At 42.6% G+C, this 17,628-nt stretch overlaps 1 protein-coding gene and 1 long non-coding RNA gene across 2 annotated transcripts; both read right to left on the bottom strand.

Annotated features, from left to right (window-relative positions):
• Positions 1–586: 586 nt before the first annotated feature.
• On the bottom strand, positions 587–6,056 carry LOC120741542 (ADP-ribosyl cyclase/cyclic ADP-ribose hydrolase 1-like). Its single transcript, XM_040044521.1, has 8 exons — positions 5,707–6,056; positions 4,968–5,094; positions 4,733–4,871; positions 3,855–3,931; positions 2,768–2,841; positions 1,355–1,441; positions 1,134–1,217; positions 587–1,032 (listed from the first exon to the last, which is right to left on the bottom strand). The coding sequence occupies exons 1-8, from the start codon at positions 6,054–6,056 to the stop codon at positions 975–977; spliced, it is 996 nt and encodes a 331-aa protein (XP_039900455.1). The 3' UTR covers positions 587–974.
• Positions 6,057–11,776: 5,720 nt separating this feature from the next.
• On the bottom strand, positions 11,777–12,931 carry LOC120741294. Its single transcript, XR_005697592.1, has 3 exons — positions 12,399–12,931; positions 12,211–12,294; positions 11,777–12,109 (listed from the first exon to the last, which is right to left on the bottom strand). It is a non-coding gene; the product is annotated as an uncharacterized LOC120741294 (long non-coding RNA).
• Between the last annotated feature and the right edge of the window lie 4,697 nt (positions 12,932–17,628).

Below are 17,628 nucleotides of genomic sequence, written 5' to 3'. Positions count from 1 at the left end.
GCATCTGTCACAAGAATGAATGAACTTCCAGAGAAATGCAGAATAAAAGCTTTTGGTTGTTTAAATACAGTAATGAGTAAATCAAAAGTCTTGAGTCACCCCACATTTCTTTATGTTTTATATTTTGTTGGAAAAATGGGAAATTGCTGCTGTTATTAAAATATGTGCAAACATGCATGAAAATAGAGTGTATAAGGCAAGAGTTTGTACAATTCTAATGACCATGAAAGTGTATATTTTCTTGCCATTCCTTGAAGTAGTCTTGAGGAATAGTTCTCTAGGCTTCTTGGAGGATTTTTAAAGCTTTTCTTTGGATGTTGGCTGCCTTCTGTTCTGTCGAGATGATCCCACTCTGCTTTAATATTGTTGAGATTCTGGCTCTGGGGAGATCAATCCATACTTGTTGAAATGAAGCCCCAAACCATGACAGAGACTCCATGGTGTTTTATAGATGGCTTTAGACACTCACTGTTGTACATCCTCGACACATGCTGACAATGTGAACAAAAAACGTCAAATTTGCATTCGTCACCCCATAACAACTGTTGCGACAGATTTTCAGTCCACACTTTAAACAACAAAGACATGATGTGTTTGCACTTTACTGGATTCAAATGTGATTACATAACAATCATTATTACACTGAAATACAAATAAAGTTTACAACCTTGTGTCTTAACATTTTATTTTGAAAATAAAGCATATTCTGTGACCAGGAGATAGCAGCCTTCATACTCAGTGTGTTTAATTTAAAAAAAAAAGAAAGAAAAGAAAAAAAGAGTTTCACATCAGATCCCACAAAATGAAAAACAATATTTTCATAATGTGATGTATTACAGATGTTCATTTGAAAAACATATTTCACATATATGTGAAAAGAAAATACTCAGTTTATTTAAAAGTTGAAAAGGAAACGAGAGAAAGGTTTCTATGGCTGAATGCTACTATGTTGTGTCTGATATAATCAGACTTGTTCACCAGCAGGTTTTACATGCTATCTGTGGTTTGGAGCCGCATTCTTGAATCCGAGATCTGTTTGAACACAATCCAGGATAATAACGAGAGGTCAGTCGTGCTTTGTGAGGACACACACAAACAGGTCGTCAGTTCCTCTGTAACGCACACGTACTTACTCAGGCACGTCTTTGCAGCTGTATGTTATCCCTGTATGTAGTGCTTTCTTTAAATTCTGCAGGGATGCGTTTTTGCAGTTTGATCTGAACAAATGGAACAGAAGCAGTGAATGTAGGCTCAGTTTTAAAATATTCATGCCCCGATTGGCCATTCTGATGTAAATTAAACAAATAAAGGAGAACATTGTGGTGAAAGATTTGCATATAAGAGGAAATCTTACTTGGCATTCTTCTGTATGACCATAACAACATTCAGGCTCCTGACCCTAGGGGCTTTAAACCTCGTCACCTCAACTTTTGCAAAAGTACTGAAGAGTAAAAAAAAAACAACAACCCAAAATTCAAACCACAACTGTAAAACCACTTAAAATTAACTTGACGAGTGAGATGGATTTTAAAAATGCTGCTCTTAAGATGAGGAACTGAGTCTGTGACTGCTACCTGCTAGCTGCCATCCTCAAAGCAGCTGTTATGAATCAAGACATTGATAAAACAGTTAGACAGAATCAGTCTGCTATCACTTTGTGACTAAATGAGGCCAATTTGGCAATCTGTTTGTGATTCATTGATGAAAACCACAAATCTGTTACCATCTGTTGCAATTTTGTTGCTGTCGGCGCACATAGCATTCTACGTTAGACAACAATTCAGACCCAGTGTTTTGTGTTTTTTTTTTTATAAATTTATATTATTTGATTTAGTGTTATTCATGGTTTTGGTTCTTATTCTTAATCTCTCTGTGTTATATTTTTTGTTTCCAGTCTTTAGCTTTTTTGTTACGGTGCCTTCCCCATGTTCCACGTGTTCTCTATGTTCCCTGTCTCCCCAGTCAGTCATGTCTCCATGTCTCAATGTCAGCTGTGGGTCTTTGTGAATGTCTCACACTTCCTGTTTTAATTTGACTGTCTCATGTCCCATGCTCAGTGTTTCAGTGTTGCTCCCTCCCTGTCTCGTTTTGTCAGATTAGTCCCAGCTGTGTTTCCCTCCTGTTTCCCATTCCCTCATTACTCCCTTGTGTATTTAAGCCCTGTGTTTCTCTCTGCCTGGTTTTGCTTCGTTTCCTCATGTTGCTGTGTGTCTCTCCCACAGGCCTCGTTTCCCTGAGTGGTTTTAGTTTGCTTCCTGTTTAGGTTATGTTTTGTGTTTTCTACGCTCGGATGTTCACAGCAAATAAAGCTGCCTCTTTGAGTTTATCCCCGTGTGTGCTGAGTTCTGCTTTTGGGTCCACATCTTGCCTGCTACAGCACTAACCTTGACATAACTACGTCAGTTGCAGATTGTTAAAAAACTTTCCAACCTGATTTGGTTTGTAGAACAAGAACATTTTTTTACAACAACCTTTGAACTTGTGCAAGAAGGACAATAATAACTGTTTTTTAAATAGAACTTTTACTCTGCAGTGGCAAGGCAGACATAAAAGTCACTTTTTGCACTTAGTCATTTAAAACAAATATGAAAAAACTGATGAATAAAGAACTAAATACAAAGGCAAAGCAAAGCCGTAAGATTCCTTGAAACTAGGTGCATATGCCAGTGTTACATTAGTGGCTCTCATTAACATTATAATGGAAGACATTTCTTAACTTTTCTCAGTAAAAGTCATAAAACTGTGAGAGAAGCAGAAGCAGTCCTACCTTGTAGGATTGAATGGTGTGTTGATGGATCCGTTTAACATTGCTGTGACATCACCACAGGCAACATCTGCAAACTATACAGACACTCAAAGAGGATTTTAAAGAAACACTCACTCATCTTGTAAGAAAAAACTAAAAAGTAACACAATATTTTGTCCCAAATTTAGACTTAGGTATTTGTGTCTTCCTGTAAAGTGAGGTTTATCAATCATGAAGAAGTCACTATTGATGTGTTAATGGAGCATGGGAAATATGAAGTCCCTTATTCAGAGAAATGACTGCACTTCATATTCCACAGATCGATATTATGTGAACATCATTATATTCATAACAGGAAGTATGAGGCAGCAACATATCACTGAGGTTTTACCATTTTAAACTGTCCAAATGTTGCAATAATTTTGAACAAAACAAGTTGTACTACTTTCCAAAGATTTGCTAAGAGTGTCAAGAAATGGTAGATTTAGGTGACATATGTAACAAATTCCAGGATGAGCTCTCGCTAGTTTTGGGAGAGGTCACTGTTAAGTAGTTGTGGTGTAATCCAGGAAAAAAAAAGCATTTCATTCATAAAAACATTTAATTCTCTCACTTAATTTTATATTTTCCTTACTTTATGGTATTTTTGTGCTTTCTGAATTAATGCCAAAATGAAAAGCTACTTTATTTAAAGCTATGTGGCACTTGCTTTTGCAGCATGCGTCCCATAAGTAAAGGATCTTTACAAATTAATTAAACTCAAATTTATTGCAGTGCAGCATCTCTAGCTGAATGTATTTTTGAATGTATTTTTGGAGGGGTCATTCCCTTTAACAACTGAAATGCTTAACCTTTAATCTCATGGGCTCTTTTGAATATGTGGGCTGCCACTCACTCAGGAGAGCGCTCCATGGAGACCGACACAAAACGTCATTGACAGACAACGAGACGTGAACATTTCTTTTCTCCAACACCATCACTTATACTCAGGGGGGATTTGCTGCACTCTGCAGTCCACTTGTGTGTTATTTTAAGCAATGCAGGACCTCAGGACTATACTGTTTAACAGAGAGAAAGAAAATGTAGTAAATTCATGTTGAAAACTTACAGCAGCAGAGGCACGAATCCAAAATGAGTCAACAGGGTTGTTTTCACAATTTCTTGGGCAATCAGTAGTGAAGGTACCTATGACAACAATATGCATATTTGCTTGGGTTAGCTCCTCAAAACAACGTGCAATAATGAACTTCAGTGTCCCTCTAATAATCCAATATTAATTTTAATTTGCCAATTGGTGTAGTTCCAGATTTCCCTTGTAGGTCTGGTGCTAGTAACAATACATAAAAATAAAATAAAAAACAGAGGCTGTCAGGATGCTAAATTCACTCCCCGCTATCACCCACCCCCCAAACATACAAACTCTGACTCACCACCATTGCCCTTTCACTGACTACCCCACAGATACTTGCACATGAACCTGCCCACAATCATTCAATCACTATGATTGTGTTGGACACTGCTGTTTAAACACTTGTATAGTATTGTATTGTGTTGTACATAAGACACACTGTGTGTGTGTGTATATATATGTATATATATGTGTATGTATGTATGTATGTATGTATGTATGTATGTATGTATGTATATGTATATATATGTGTATGTATGTATGTATATGTATGTATATATATGTATATAGATAGATAGATAGATAGATAGATAGATAGATAGATAGATAGATAGATAGATAGATGTTTGACTTTGACTACAAGTGGCAAGTTTAAGAAATTCTCCTCAAAAACCATGACTTGACTCCTGGTATGTAAATGTAACAACAAATCATGTCTTGCAAGATGAATTGCATATATTTTTAGATTCTAGCATGATTTATATAAACAACTGTCAGTGCTCTTTTGCCGGTGTCTAGATTTTTATAGCGCTTAAATAATAAACTGTGATTCTTATCTACTGCTTTGAGAGTGTTACCGTTGCTGCCTTTTTTTCCACACCAGGTCAGACCATTCAGGGCATATCCCAACAGAGTGTCCTCCAAAGTGACAAAACAATCTTTTCTCTTTGCAGTGAAACCATGGACCACAACCTTGGTTTTGCTCCAGAACATCATCTGACCCACAAACACAGATATTTATGTATTGTTAAACAGATCATGAATGATTGTGAGAGATGAGATGATTGAGATGGTGTAATTATTGATTATTACTTTGTTGCACTGAGGTTTGAAGGGGGCTGCAGCAATCAGAGGATCATAAGCTTGCACTGGAAAGTTACATGGATCCTTGTTCACATAGGCCTGCTCAAAGGCACCCCATAGCTTTTGACAGTCATATCTAAAAAAATAAATAACGTTTTTTAATGTTTAGGTGTATTTTCTTTTAAAGAAATGCAAAATATGCAAAACATTGTATCACATTTACATAACTCTTATATATTTGTTGTTTATGGCAGTTTATGGCAGGGAAATTGCCATGGGGTTAGACTCTGGACACTGACTGTGCACTTCTTAATGTCATGTTTTTAGTGAAGCACTTTGTAACTTTTTTTCTTTTAAAGCAAAATTCAAATATCCCAGAAGGAAACAGGCAAAAACACCTGACAGATATGTTCATAGTTCACATCTCCGTCTAGGTACTATAGGTGCAGTGGTATACATCATTTTTGATACTAATGACATGAAAACCAGCTGAGCAGACATCAGCAGATCAATCACTGACTATAATACCAATCCTGCTGTTAAGCAAAGCAGCCTTGCCACTTCATGAGTTCAAATGCAGTTAGTGCTGTATTTGCCAAAAATGCTTAAACATGCAAAGATGCAAGTGCACATGTACACATTCATTAATTACTCATTCATCATTTAGATTTGAAGCTGAAGCCCCATTTCTCTTTACAAAAATAATGAAAAGTGTAAATAAAAAAAATGCTGAAATACCATCACTTACTGATTGAACTTCTTACACCTAGACAAAAATGTAGATTTAGGGTCACTTTCGTTTGTTTGTAGAACTGGTCCCAACACCGAACCAATGATTACAATAGAAAGGACAATGATACCACTTAATATGCGTTTCCATGAACGAGGAGTCTCCTCTTGCTTTTGCTCTTGCTCTTGCTCTTGCTTTTGCTCTTGCTCTTGCTCTAGCTCTAGCTCTAGCTCTTGCTTTTGCTCTAGCTCTTGCTTTTGCTCTTGCTCTTGCTTTTGCTCTTGCTCTAGCTCTAGCTCTAGCTCTTGCTTTTGCTTTTGCTCTTGCTCTTGCTTTTGCTTTTGCTCTTGCTCTTGCTTTTGCTCCATTTGTAATGCTTAAAAAGTTGGAAAAATTTAGCTTTCTGGAGAAGTCTGCTTCACAAAATGTTGTTTACTTTCACTATCACCTGAAGTTGGGCATCTATTTATGGAGATGCAGAATGACTGTGCACACACAAACTATTCAGGCTCTGTCCAATCAGAAGTCTTGTCCACTCATAATGGAGAAAAAGGTGCAAAGGGGTTAAATGTATCAAGTTCTGATGGACCCAAAAGTCAGTCGGATTATTTTGTGTATATAAGTGTGTGTGTGTGTGTGTGTATATATGTATATATATAAATATACACACACATATATATACACACACATATATACACACACACACACACATATATATATATATCTATATCTATATATATATCTATCTATCTATCTATCTATCTATATATATATCTATCTATCTATCTATCTATCTATCTATATATATCTATATCTATATCTATATATATATATATATATATATATATATATATATGTGTGTGTGTATATATATTTACTATGATGTGACTATCTGACCACATACAGGTCATCATTGTTTGTTTTTCAGGTAAATTAGCACATCCCTAACAGTAAAACAGGAACTCTTGTTTTTCAGAAAACACTAAATTCAAATAGACTAATGTTTCTAATGAAGCCACAGCAGTACTGACAGATGTATCTGTTTGCAATACTAAAGGCTGTAAAGTTCCTCCTCTCCAAGTTGAGAAGCACCTGTTTCAGCTGCATTTTGTTTGTAGATTTGTGGGGATCAGTGAAGTGTAGTGGGTACGCAAAATACACACGCACACACTGCTTTCAATCAAGTTAGATTTTTGAGAAGCCAGTCTCTGGCTTTCATCTAAGGCTGACAGTGTTTACAGCACTCACTGTTCCTTTTATTGCACTCTGGATTTACTTGACACTATAACTGACACTATATCTACACATGGCAGATATAGATATTACAGCAGTTTGTGATTTAAACAGATATAAGGCTGTTTCTGTTTAACAAAGTATTTGCACATGTGTGGCAGGATGACTGTTGTGGGTCCTGGATGCATTGCAAGATCATCAAGGTCCTGTGAAGGAAAAAAGACCTGTTACTGATTGATGGTTTCATAAAAGTGTTTCCTGTTAGGAACCTCTGTGTCTAAACAAGTAGCAATAAAACACACCTCATGACTTATACTGCATAGGGTTAACAACTGTCACATGATGTGATGCTTTAAGTGATCTAAGACCACTATTCCAGATTGATAAGTAACTTTGATGAAATTAAACTTCCAAATACTGAACAGTGTGAAAGGGCTTAAAATGTCACGTACTGGTCATTGTCTGTACAGGTCTGGATTGGAGGAGTTTGAGGAGTCAATTCTACAATGGATCCTTGATTGATCGAGGCAAGTTGTGTAAAGCACTTTGAATCCTCAGAGTAGAAAAGTGCTTTATAAGAACCACTCCATTTTACATGTCAGCGAGGCATTGTTATGATTTCTTGTTCACTGTACTGTACAAACAAGATGCTGTGTCCAAATTAAATTCTGCAAACTCTTCTGGTCCATACTGACATTGACTGCATTACTAATTAGTCATCAGTTGTCAAATCTATCAGTGTGCTCCATTAACTGAGTGTCTGCCGACACTCCAATAACACTGTAAAATATAAAACCATCCCTGGATTTAATTTAGATCTTTATGTGACAGCATGAGGGGGTGGGAATTATGTCACATGCACACACTAGAATGACAGCCAACTGGAAGTTTTTCTGGGATTCCAGATGACACACACACACACACACACACACACACACACACCCACCCCAAAAATCAGAAACCAAATGTACAAACACAAAACAAATTACATTTTCAGTTTAGAGCAGATAACTTCTCTGATTCAATTATTCAATACATTAAATGCACATTAACAGGCTCACATATGTTGCACATACGACTCCAACGCCATTCTAAAGCCAGAGCAAAGCACAAAGATCAAACATTCTGGGTCACCATGCATGAGACAAAAAGTCGACTCTGAAGCTACTTACTGCTGATGCGAAAATGCAAAGTAGCAGCACTTCTGTAAACGTAGCCCATAGAAACAGTAGTGGTCTCTCTGTAAAGCTTTCAGACGCCCACCCAGGCCCAGACTTCCTGTATGTTATGGTTCGGCTGTGTGGCATGCAGGATAGGCTGCAAATGCAGGACTCACGAAAGAGTGAACTAAAAGAGGCAGCTTCATTGTGAGTGTAACAACTAACTTCAAATCCAAAACAAAACTAGAAACTGGGAACAGGAATACAAACCAGGACATGTAAAATAAGGAATGGCTAGGACCACAGAAGAAAAAACACAGCATAGTAAGAGTACAACACAACAACTGACAGATGAAAACACAGGGCTTAAATACACCAGAGAGTAACAACAGAATGGAAAACAGGGGGAAAGCACAGCTGGACCTAATCTGACATAACAAGACACAGGAAGCACAGCAGGATACACTGACATAGGACACGCACTATCAAAGTAAAACAGGAAGCACCACACAATTTACAAAGATGCAGATTAGACACTGAGATGTGGAAACATGACAGACTCTGGAACAGATGGAACATGAAGCACAGAGACAAAAGTAACTAGAAGTGGAACATAGTTTTCTGTCTTTTTGTCTTCCCTGAGATGAAGCATACAACACACGGAGAACAGAAACAGAACAGAAACCTAGAAACCAGGAACGGTAAATTCAATACAAAACAGAAAACCATAATTAATAAATTATTACTTAAACCAAAAATACAAAACACTGGGTCACCAACACAGGACCATGACACTGTAATGCATCATAAAATCAGCATTTTTGGATAAGTGGCCAATAGGAGGCTTCAGCAGCTACAACCTATAAACACACCTGCTTACTGCAAAGTAATATTGTTAAGTCTAATTGTTGAATGTTTGTCATTATGCTTCTTAAACTTGTAAGGTCTTAGTTCAATCTATAGGATCAAGACATCCTTTTGTCCCTGACCACCTCTCCAGCCACTCTGTGCTGGGGGAGGATTATTACACATCCCTTGTGAAGATTCTGTTTGATGCTTGGTAAGCTTCCTGCCCTTTGTATGGCTTCACTGTGTTATCCATGGTGAACCATACATTGGGTGTGGGGGAGACTACCCTCTTTATGACCAGGATGTTGCAGAAACAGTTGTGATCAGGAAGACACACACACACATTCTCACATAACACACACACACATTCTCACATAACACACATTCTCACATACATACAGATGTTTACACATACACACACACATAGTGCCTTGTCTTAGAACCATTTGGGGTTTTTTATGGTGGGCGTTGTTTTGCTGTGATGTGTATTGTGTGAACTGTATTCCCAATAAAAGGCAGCAAGCGGAGGCCGTCGCTGGCGTCATTTCGTGGTAGACACCGACGAGGCCTCCCTTGTAAGTAAATCGATCGATCGCTGACTGTCTTGTTTTCTTCATGATGAATAAGTCTCTAAACCAGCGGGGCTTGTGGAAACACAGACCCAACACTGGCGTTCCCAAACTCCTCCCATATGACTATCTGATGGGACATTCAGCACAAATTCACAACCAAGCGCCCTTGTACGATCTTGATCCATTCCTTCAAGCAACTCAGAAAGCTCCTTTCTAGCACCAACAAAGTTTGTCCCTCTATCACATCTTAGCTGGCACACGGGTCCTCGAATGATCGAAGTGCATTCATGAATGCGTCTGTTGTCAAATCGTCAAGCGTTTCTATGTGAACTGCTCTAGAACATAGGCAGGTGAATAACAATCCATATCGTTTCAACTCTCTTCTTCCTTCCTTCACAATAAAGGGGCCAAAACAATCAAGCCCACAATAAGTAAAGGGGGGAGATGTCTTAATTCTCTCTCCTGGTAGATTTGCCATTTGTTGAACCTCAGTTGTTCTTCTGTATCGTCTACATTTTACACACTTGTAAATGTGTGAGGAGACCACACTTCCACATCCTAGGACCCATATTTCGTTTGCGCGCAACTCATTCATGGTCATGCCCCTTCCTTGATGGTGTATGCGCTCATGATGATGTTTGACCAGCAGAGCTGACACATGAGATTTTTTCAGAAGTATTGCAGGATGCTTTACATCATGGTGTAAGGCTGACTGAGACAGCCGTCCTCCAACCCTGAGAACATTGGTTTCGTCCAGGAAAGCATTCAGCTGGCGTAGCCTGTTGTGCCTGCTCAAAGTGTGTTCCTTCTGGCCTCTTATTTTCTTTATCTCTTCAGCAAATGCCTCTTCTTGTACGAGTTTGATGATGAAGATCTCTGCTTCTCTTCGTTCTTCAAGATTAGTCGACTCATTAGTTCTCGACTGAAATCCCTTAAACTCTCTGACAAATCTCTTGAGCCTGGCAATTGCTCTCACCACTCTGGACCAGTCAGAAAATTTAGTTAAACGGTTTACCATTGGATTCTGTTCTCTTGCTTTAACTGCATGAACATGTGCTCTCCGAAGTTCAGGATCAGTAGCCTCAACTTCTCCCACCATTCTCACTTCACGTGGGAGATTTTGCTGCCAAAGGAAATTGGGTCCTTTCAGCCAGTTAGATTCTTTAATTTGAACTGCAGTCAATCCTCTTGAGGCTCCATCGGCTGGGTTGTCTTCAGAGTTGACATATCGCCATTGTTCAGGTTTTGTGCTAGATCTTATTCGCTGGATGCGGTTGGCCACGAATGTTTGGAACCTTTTAGCATCATTGTTCACATAGCCAAGGACCACCTTTGAGTCAGTCCAGTAATACTCTTGCACATTTTCAATCTCCAGCTCGCCTCTGATGATATCACCAATGCGGACTGAGGTCACAGCTGAAGATAACTCAAGCCTTTAGTTTGGTAGGGGCTACTCTTGCTTTCCCCAAGACAAGTGAACAACTTATCTGTCCTGTTTCACTAACCGCTCTAAGGTATGAGCATGCACCATACCCTTTGAAGCTTGCATCGGAAAAGTTGTGAAGCTCATATAGTGAGACTTCACCAAAGTTTGATGGAAGGTAGCTTCTTTGAATCTTTAGAACTGCCAAATGAGGCAGATCTTTGAGCCATGACTCCCATTGTGGCTGGATGTACTCGGGGAGAGGTTCGTCCCAGCTTACCTTGTCTCTACACAGCGTTTGAAGAATCTGTTTGCCGACAAGTAGGAATGGAGCCACGAAACCTAGTGGATCATAGACTGAGGCAACAGTTGAGAGAACCCCTCTCCTTGTCAGTGGGTTTTTCTTTTACCTCCACCCTGAACTGAAATTCATCCGCCTCAACACACCACTGAACTCCAAGTGCTCGCTCGATATGAAGTTCTCCTAGAGCCATGTTTAGATCTTTGGTTTGAGCACATTCTTGTGGTAGAATTGTTGCAATCACACACTCATCGTTGGATATAAACTTATGTAGCCGTAGATTTCCTGTTTTGCACAGAGCTCTTGATTCCTTTACCAGGCGTATGGCTTCAGCAGTCGACCTTACACTTGTCAGGCCATCATCTACATAGAAGCTTCTTTGGATGAACTTGATGGCTTCGTTGCTGAACTTGCCTTGGCCTTGTGAAGATAGGTATTTCAGTCCAAAGTTGGAGCAACTGGTGGATGATATATCTTTTAATTATTCTAGGTGAATAGAACACTTAGGATGTGATTACACAACAGTCAGTATTACACTTTGGAGTCCAAATAAAGTTTACAAGTTGAGATTTTATTTAAAAATTAATACATATTCTACCAACAATGAGATGGCAGCAATGGTACTCAATGTGTTTAGTCAAAAAAAAAAAAAAATCAGATTCCACAAAATATTGTCATAGTGGAATGTATTAGAAACATACATGTTTTGAAAAATACATTTTACATGTACAAAAATTCTCAAATTTTATTTAAAAAGTTAAAAGGAAACACTAGAAATGTTTCTGTGGCTGAATGCTAGTATGTTGTGACTGACATCAAACATCTTCACCAGCAGGCTCCACACGCTATCTCTGGTTTGGCACCACATTCCTGAATCCGAGATCTGTTTGAATACATTACAAGATAATCACAAGAGGTCAGTTGTGTTTTGTGAGGACAGATACAAACAGGTCGTCAGCTCCTCTGTAACGCACATGTACTTACTCAGACACGTCTTTGCAACCGTATGTTATCCCTTTATCTAGCGCTTGCGTCAAATTCTTCAAGGATGAATCATTACAGTTTGATCTGAAGAAGTTAGGAGCAGAACAGAAGCAGTGAATGTAGGATCAATTTTAAAATATTGGAGGCACATTGTGGTGACAGATTTGTGTATAAAGAGAAAATCTTACTTGGCATTCTGCTGTAAGACCATAACAACATTCAGGCTTTTGATCCTAGAGGCCTGAAACCTCACCACCTCAATGCTTGCAAAAATGCTGATGAGAAAAAAAGAACAGCAGCTTAGAGTACAAAATTAACTAGATATTGCTGTCACCACAACACAACACCACATTTTTCTGATATATTCATCTATCTGGCACTTGAGCCCACTTCTAAATAATTTCCAAGGTGCTAAAAGGATCAGTAGTCACCTCAAAGAATTATTGTCGCTGCAGATATGATAGGGTCACACTAAGGAAAAACTGTGGTTGTAGACCGTGGCATTATTGGAAGTATTGTGACCATCTACAATGAACTTGAGCCATGAGACTGCTTTTGAAACGGTTGCGCTTAAGATGAGGACCAGATCAGTAACAGCTTCCTGCTAGCTGCCATCTTCAAAGCAGCTCCGATGTATCAAGATGTTGATAAAACAGCAATAAGACAGAATAAGTCTGCTATCAGTTTGTGATTAAATGAGGCCAATCTAGCAATTACAATGTGTTTGTGATAAATTGATGAAAACCCCAAATCTGTTTCCATTTGTTGCAAATTTATTGCTGTCACAGTATTTTACATTAGAAGAAAATCTATACTATGGTAAATGGCCTGTATTTGTATAGCACTTTACTAGTCCCTAAGGACCCCAAAGCCCAGTCATCCACCCATTCACACACACACTGGTGATGGTTAGCTAACTCCCGAACTCTTGAGCCGATCAACGATCGCCCATATTATCTACTTACAATCAGAGTCCAGCCAGAATTTCATCGATTTGAAAAAGAAATTCTCCCACAAACAGTGATAGTTTGCTGATGGACCAGTGACAGTACGACCCGAACAGTATGGACCCAGCAGACTCAGCTCTCACCGAGTGTCTGGAGGAGACGGCTCGGATCCAAGCGATCCTCAACCGCGTCTTCACAGCACCTGATTTGAAGAGCAAGCTTGTGATGGTAAACATTGCTGAAGCTATTATGAAGAGGGATCCTCGCCTCCTCCAGCTCCCGGACTCACCTGCCATAGTTGATGCCTTTACGAGGATAAAGGAGATGCTGCAGGCCCAGGAACTGTCGAGTCATGTAATGGCTTCCAGCACCTACCAGTCACAACAACCCCACAACCAGTCGTCTCCACTGCTGCCTCTAGAACCTGAGTGTGTCCGTGTCGGTTCGCTGAGATTCGCCGCAGCGTCACCACCTCTCAGCTCACCAGTTTCCACGCCCTCATCACAGTCTCACCATATTTCTGCCACGGTCCAGCGCGAGCTGGACACCATTGATTTGGATCACGACGAGCGTCAGTCGATATTCTGTGCTCTATTGGAGGAGGAGCTCCGGTGGAAGCCATGGCTCATTCCGGAGCACGAGCCCTCTTTCCGGGGTACTCGACTGGCTCTCGGGGGACCTCGGAGTTACCAGGGACTTCCACCCATTGCTCTGCCGTCTTCCACTCACAAGAAAAAGCGGCGTGCGCGCCACCGACGCTCCGCACCACGAACACAAGTGAGTGACTATATTTTGGCTCCTCATGTTTTTTCTCAGGAGATTATTGAAACTGACACTGCCTTTCCGGTTCATGAGCCCGGCTATGGTGCAGCTTGTACAGCCTTTTTCAGTGTCAGCCGGAGGGCCCGAGGAGCCCGTCCGGCCTCACGTTTCGTCTGCTGGAGGTTCAGGAGAACCCTGCCAGCTTCATGCTTCGTCTGCTGGAGGTTCGGGAGAACCCAGCCAGCTTCATGTTTCGTCTGCTGGAGGTTCGGGAGAACCCAGCCAGCCTCATGCCTTGTCAGCTGGAGGGCCGCAGGAGCCCGTCCAGCCTCATGCCTCGCCAGCTGGAGGGCCCGAGGGGCCCGTCCAGCCTCACGCCTCGTCAGCTGGAGGGCCCGAGGAGCCCGTCCAGCCTCACGCCTCGTCAGCTGGAGGGCCCGAGGAGCCCGTCCAGCTTCATGCCTCGTCTGCTGAAGGGCCCGAGGAGCCCGTTCAGCCTCACGCCACGTCAGCTGGAGGGCCTGAGGAGCCCGTCCAGTTTCACACCTCGTCAGCTGGCGGGCCCGAGGAGCCCGTCTGGCCACCTTCTGCTTCACCACCTGTGGCTGCAGCGCCACCACCTGCGGCTCCCATGCCGCCGCCTGCAGGACCACCACCTGCTGCGCTACTGCTTGCTGCTTCTGTGCCTCAGCCTGAGGACGACGCCTCGCCTGGTTCTGCCACACCTCAATCTGAGAACTCATACAAACTCATTTCACCCACTATAGACTGTATGTTGCTGCAACTTACACAGCCTCCTGCCACGTTAGCTGGGGGGCCCGAGGAGCCCGTCCAGCCACCACCTGTGGCTGCCTCACTGTCACCTGGTTCTGCCTCTGCTACGCCTGGTCCAGCCTCTGCCTCTGCTACGCCTGGTCCAGCCTCTGCTTCTGCTACGCCTGGTCCAGCCTCTGCCTCTGCTTCTGCTACGCCTGGTCTAGCCTCTGCTTCTGCTACGCCTGGTCCAGCCTCTGCTTCTGCTACGCCTGGTCCAGCCTCTGCCTCTGCTTCTGCTACGCCTGGTCCAGCCTCTGCTTCTGCTACGCCTGGTCCAGCCTCTGCTTCTGCTTCTGCTACGCCTGGTCCAGCCTCTGCCTCTGCTACGCCTGGTCCAGCCTCTGCTTCTGCTACGCCTGGTCCAGCCTCTGCTTCTGCTACGCCTGGTCCAGCCTCTGCCTCTGCTTCTGCTACGCCTGGTCCAGCCTCTGCTTCTGCTTCTGCTACGCCTGGTCCAGCCTCTACCTCTGCTACGCCTGGTCCAGCCTCTGCTTCTGCTACGTCTGGTCCAGCCTCTGCTTCTGCTTCTGCTACGCCTGGTCCAGCCTCTGCCTCTGCTTCTGCTACGCCTGGTCCAGCCTCTGCCCCTGCTTCTGCTACGCCTGGTCCAGCTTGTGCTTCTGCTTCGCCTGGTGCGGCTTCGGCTTCTGCTTCTGCTTCGCCTGGTCCGGCCTCTGCTTCGGCTTCGCCTGGTCCGGCCTCTGCTTCGGCCTCGCCTGGTCCGGCCTCTGCTTCGGCCTCGCCTGGTCCGGCCTCTGCTGCTGCCTCGCCTGGTCCGGCCTCGGCTTCTGGTTCGTCTGGTCCGGCTTTGGCCTCGTCTCCTGTTTCGCCGTCGTCAGTTCCAGCCTTGGCTTTTGTTCCTGCTTCGCTGTCGTCAGTTCCAGCCTTGGCTTTTGTTCCTGCTTCGCCTCCGCCTGGTCCAGCTTCGGCCTCTGTTTCTGTGTCGGCCTCGCCTGGTTCTGTGGTTGTGTTGCTGTCGCCAGAGCCTCGTTTTGCCCCTCGGGATCGCCGGCCGCTTTCCGGGCCGTCTGCTGGACATCATTGCCGTCGGGGTCGGCCCCCTGAATCTTTGACCTGTGACCTGCTGTGCTCTCGACCTCCGGGTCGGCCCCCTGAGCTCGTGGGCTATGGACTACTGGACCGTTGGCCTCCGGGTCGGCCCCCTGAACTTTTGATCTCTGGCCTGCTGTGCTCTCGACCTCCGGGTCGGCCCCCCGGAACTCATGGATTTTGGCCTGCTGGACCGTTGGCCTCCTGGTCGACCTCCCGAACTTTTGGACTCTATTTCGTTTTGCTGTCGACCTCCGGGGCGGCCACCTGAACCGCTTCACCTTTCGCTCCTGTTCTGCCGGGTTCGTGGTCGCCCTCCTGAAGCTGGGTCTCGGACTTTTGTGCCCTTGTTGTTTTTGGCCTGTGTGCTTCTGGTGCTTTGTTTTTGGTTTAAAGTCAAACTGAATTCATATGTATTCATTCTGACTGACTGAAATGCAGAGCTGCTAAAGCAACGCTGCAGTAGGATTCATCTTTAAGGAGCCCAGGTTTTTACATTGAAATGGGCAAAGTACCTGTAACACTATGTGACTCACATGAGTTTTGGTCCCTTCTTCATTTGACTCCAAATTACAGTGCATCTGAACTACCTGCAATGACAACAGAGTAAGAAGCACTGAAACATGAAGGCAAAGCAAAGTATTAAATATTTAAAGTGTTTGGAGTGATAATAAATAGTTATTATTACAATAATAGAGAGACATGCATAGACACGTGCATGTGCTTATCCTACACAAGTGACACACACAACAACTTAAAGGGCAGCAGAAAGCTTTTGTAATCCAACTTTTGCTAACACTTTCCCAACATATCTGGCACTGATACACGTGATGCTAAGCAGGGACACCATCTAAGGTAATAACCTAAAATATAATAAACTAGACATTTATCATTGATATTCAGATAGGCTCATGCTCATATGCTGTGCTCTGAAATAATGAAAAGTAATCTTAATCAAAGACACACAAGGTGATACTGTCACACCGTGATGTGACAGTGTTTTGCAGGTCTGAGCTGCTGTTCACATAAGCGCAATGTCTAACACTGCCCTGTTGCTTAATTTGGTTAATTTAAAAAGTTGCTCCTGATGCATTCCTAGTATTGGATTTAAATGCAAGCAGTCAGCTCTGATTCACAGTGAGACCTCTCAGTCCAAAATTTGTTCCCCTTCAAAGCTGACTGCATGGAGACGGTCTCACTGAAATCAGATGCGGGCAACAACAAATATGAGGAGATTTCCATGTGTAAATATCTCACGTGTTGCAACATCCCAGACATACTGCTGAAAGTCTACTGTAAACACAGAGTCATTCTCTAGAGATGTAGCCAGCAAGTCTGTGCATTTAACACTACTGTTGTTCAATCTAAGGTGCCGACCTTCCTTGTCTCTGTCTCCTGGGGTTCAGGAGTCGGCGTCTTGACCGTTTCAACCTGCTCCTGAGACAAGGAGAGCGCTCGGGGGACGGGGTGAGGCTGCGTTGAGGCAAAATTCATCAATGGGTAGATTCCATTCCTGAAGAGAGAAAAGGCCAAGATGTTAAACTTGAGAAAGTAAACTGAGAAAGTAAAGCACTGCAGTAACACTTACTTGACATCCTCTAGAAACTTGTCAAGTTCCACTGAGGACACGTGGGAATACCTGCAGAGGGGACACAAAAGAGAACAGAGAGCAATGATCTTGACTTGTCATGCTTTCTGGCAGACAGCGGAAGATTCGAGGTGGGTATAAGATTTTACTTGAGCTGAACTCCCTGTCTGTCTTCATGTTTAATCTCTGCCATGACAGCATTGGGGTCAAATGACTTGGTTTTCTCCTCCACACAGTTCTCTGGAAGCAAGTCTG

This window comes from Simochromis diagramma, unplaced genomic scaffold, assembly GCF_900408965.1.
Source record: "Simochromis diagramma unplaced genomic scaffold, fSimDia1.1 OVJJ01000602.1, whole genome shotgun sequence".
In the NCBI taxonomy this organism is placed as follows: Eukaryota; Metazoa; Chordata; class Actinopteri; order Cichliformes; family Cichlidae; genus Simochromis; species Simochromis diagramma.
This window is presented reverse-complemented; position numbering and strand designations above follow the sequence as displayed.

Excerpts from the sequence above, each read along its gene's own strand:
- LOC120741542 (XM_040044521.1), bottom strand. The coding sequence starts at position 6,056 with ATGGAGCAAAAGCAAGAGCAAGAGCAAAAGCAAAAGCAAGAGCAAGAG. Across the intron at positions 3,932-4,732 it reads TGGAAAAAAAGGCAGCAACG|GTACCTTCACTACTGATTGC; the intron begins GTAACACTCTCA and ends TTGTTGTCATAG. Across the intron at positions 1,218-1,354 it reads GTCATACAGAAGAATGCCAA|ATCAAACTGCAAAAACGCAT; the intron begins GTAAGATTTCCT and ends CCATTTGTTCAG.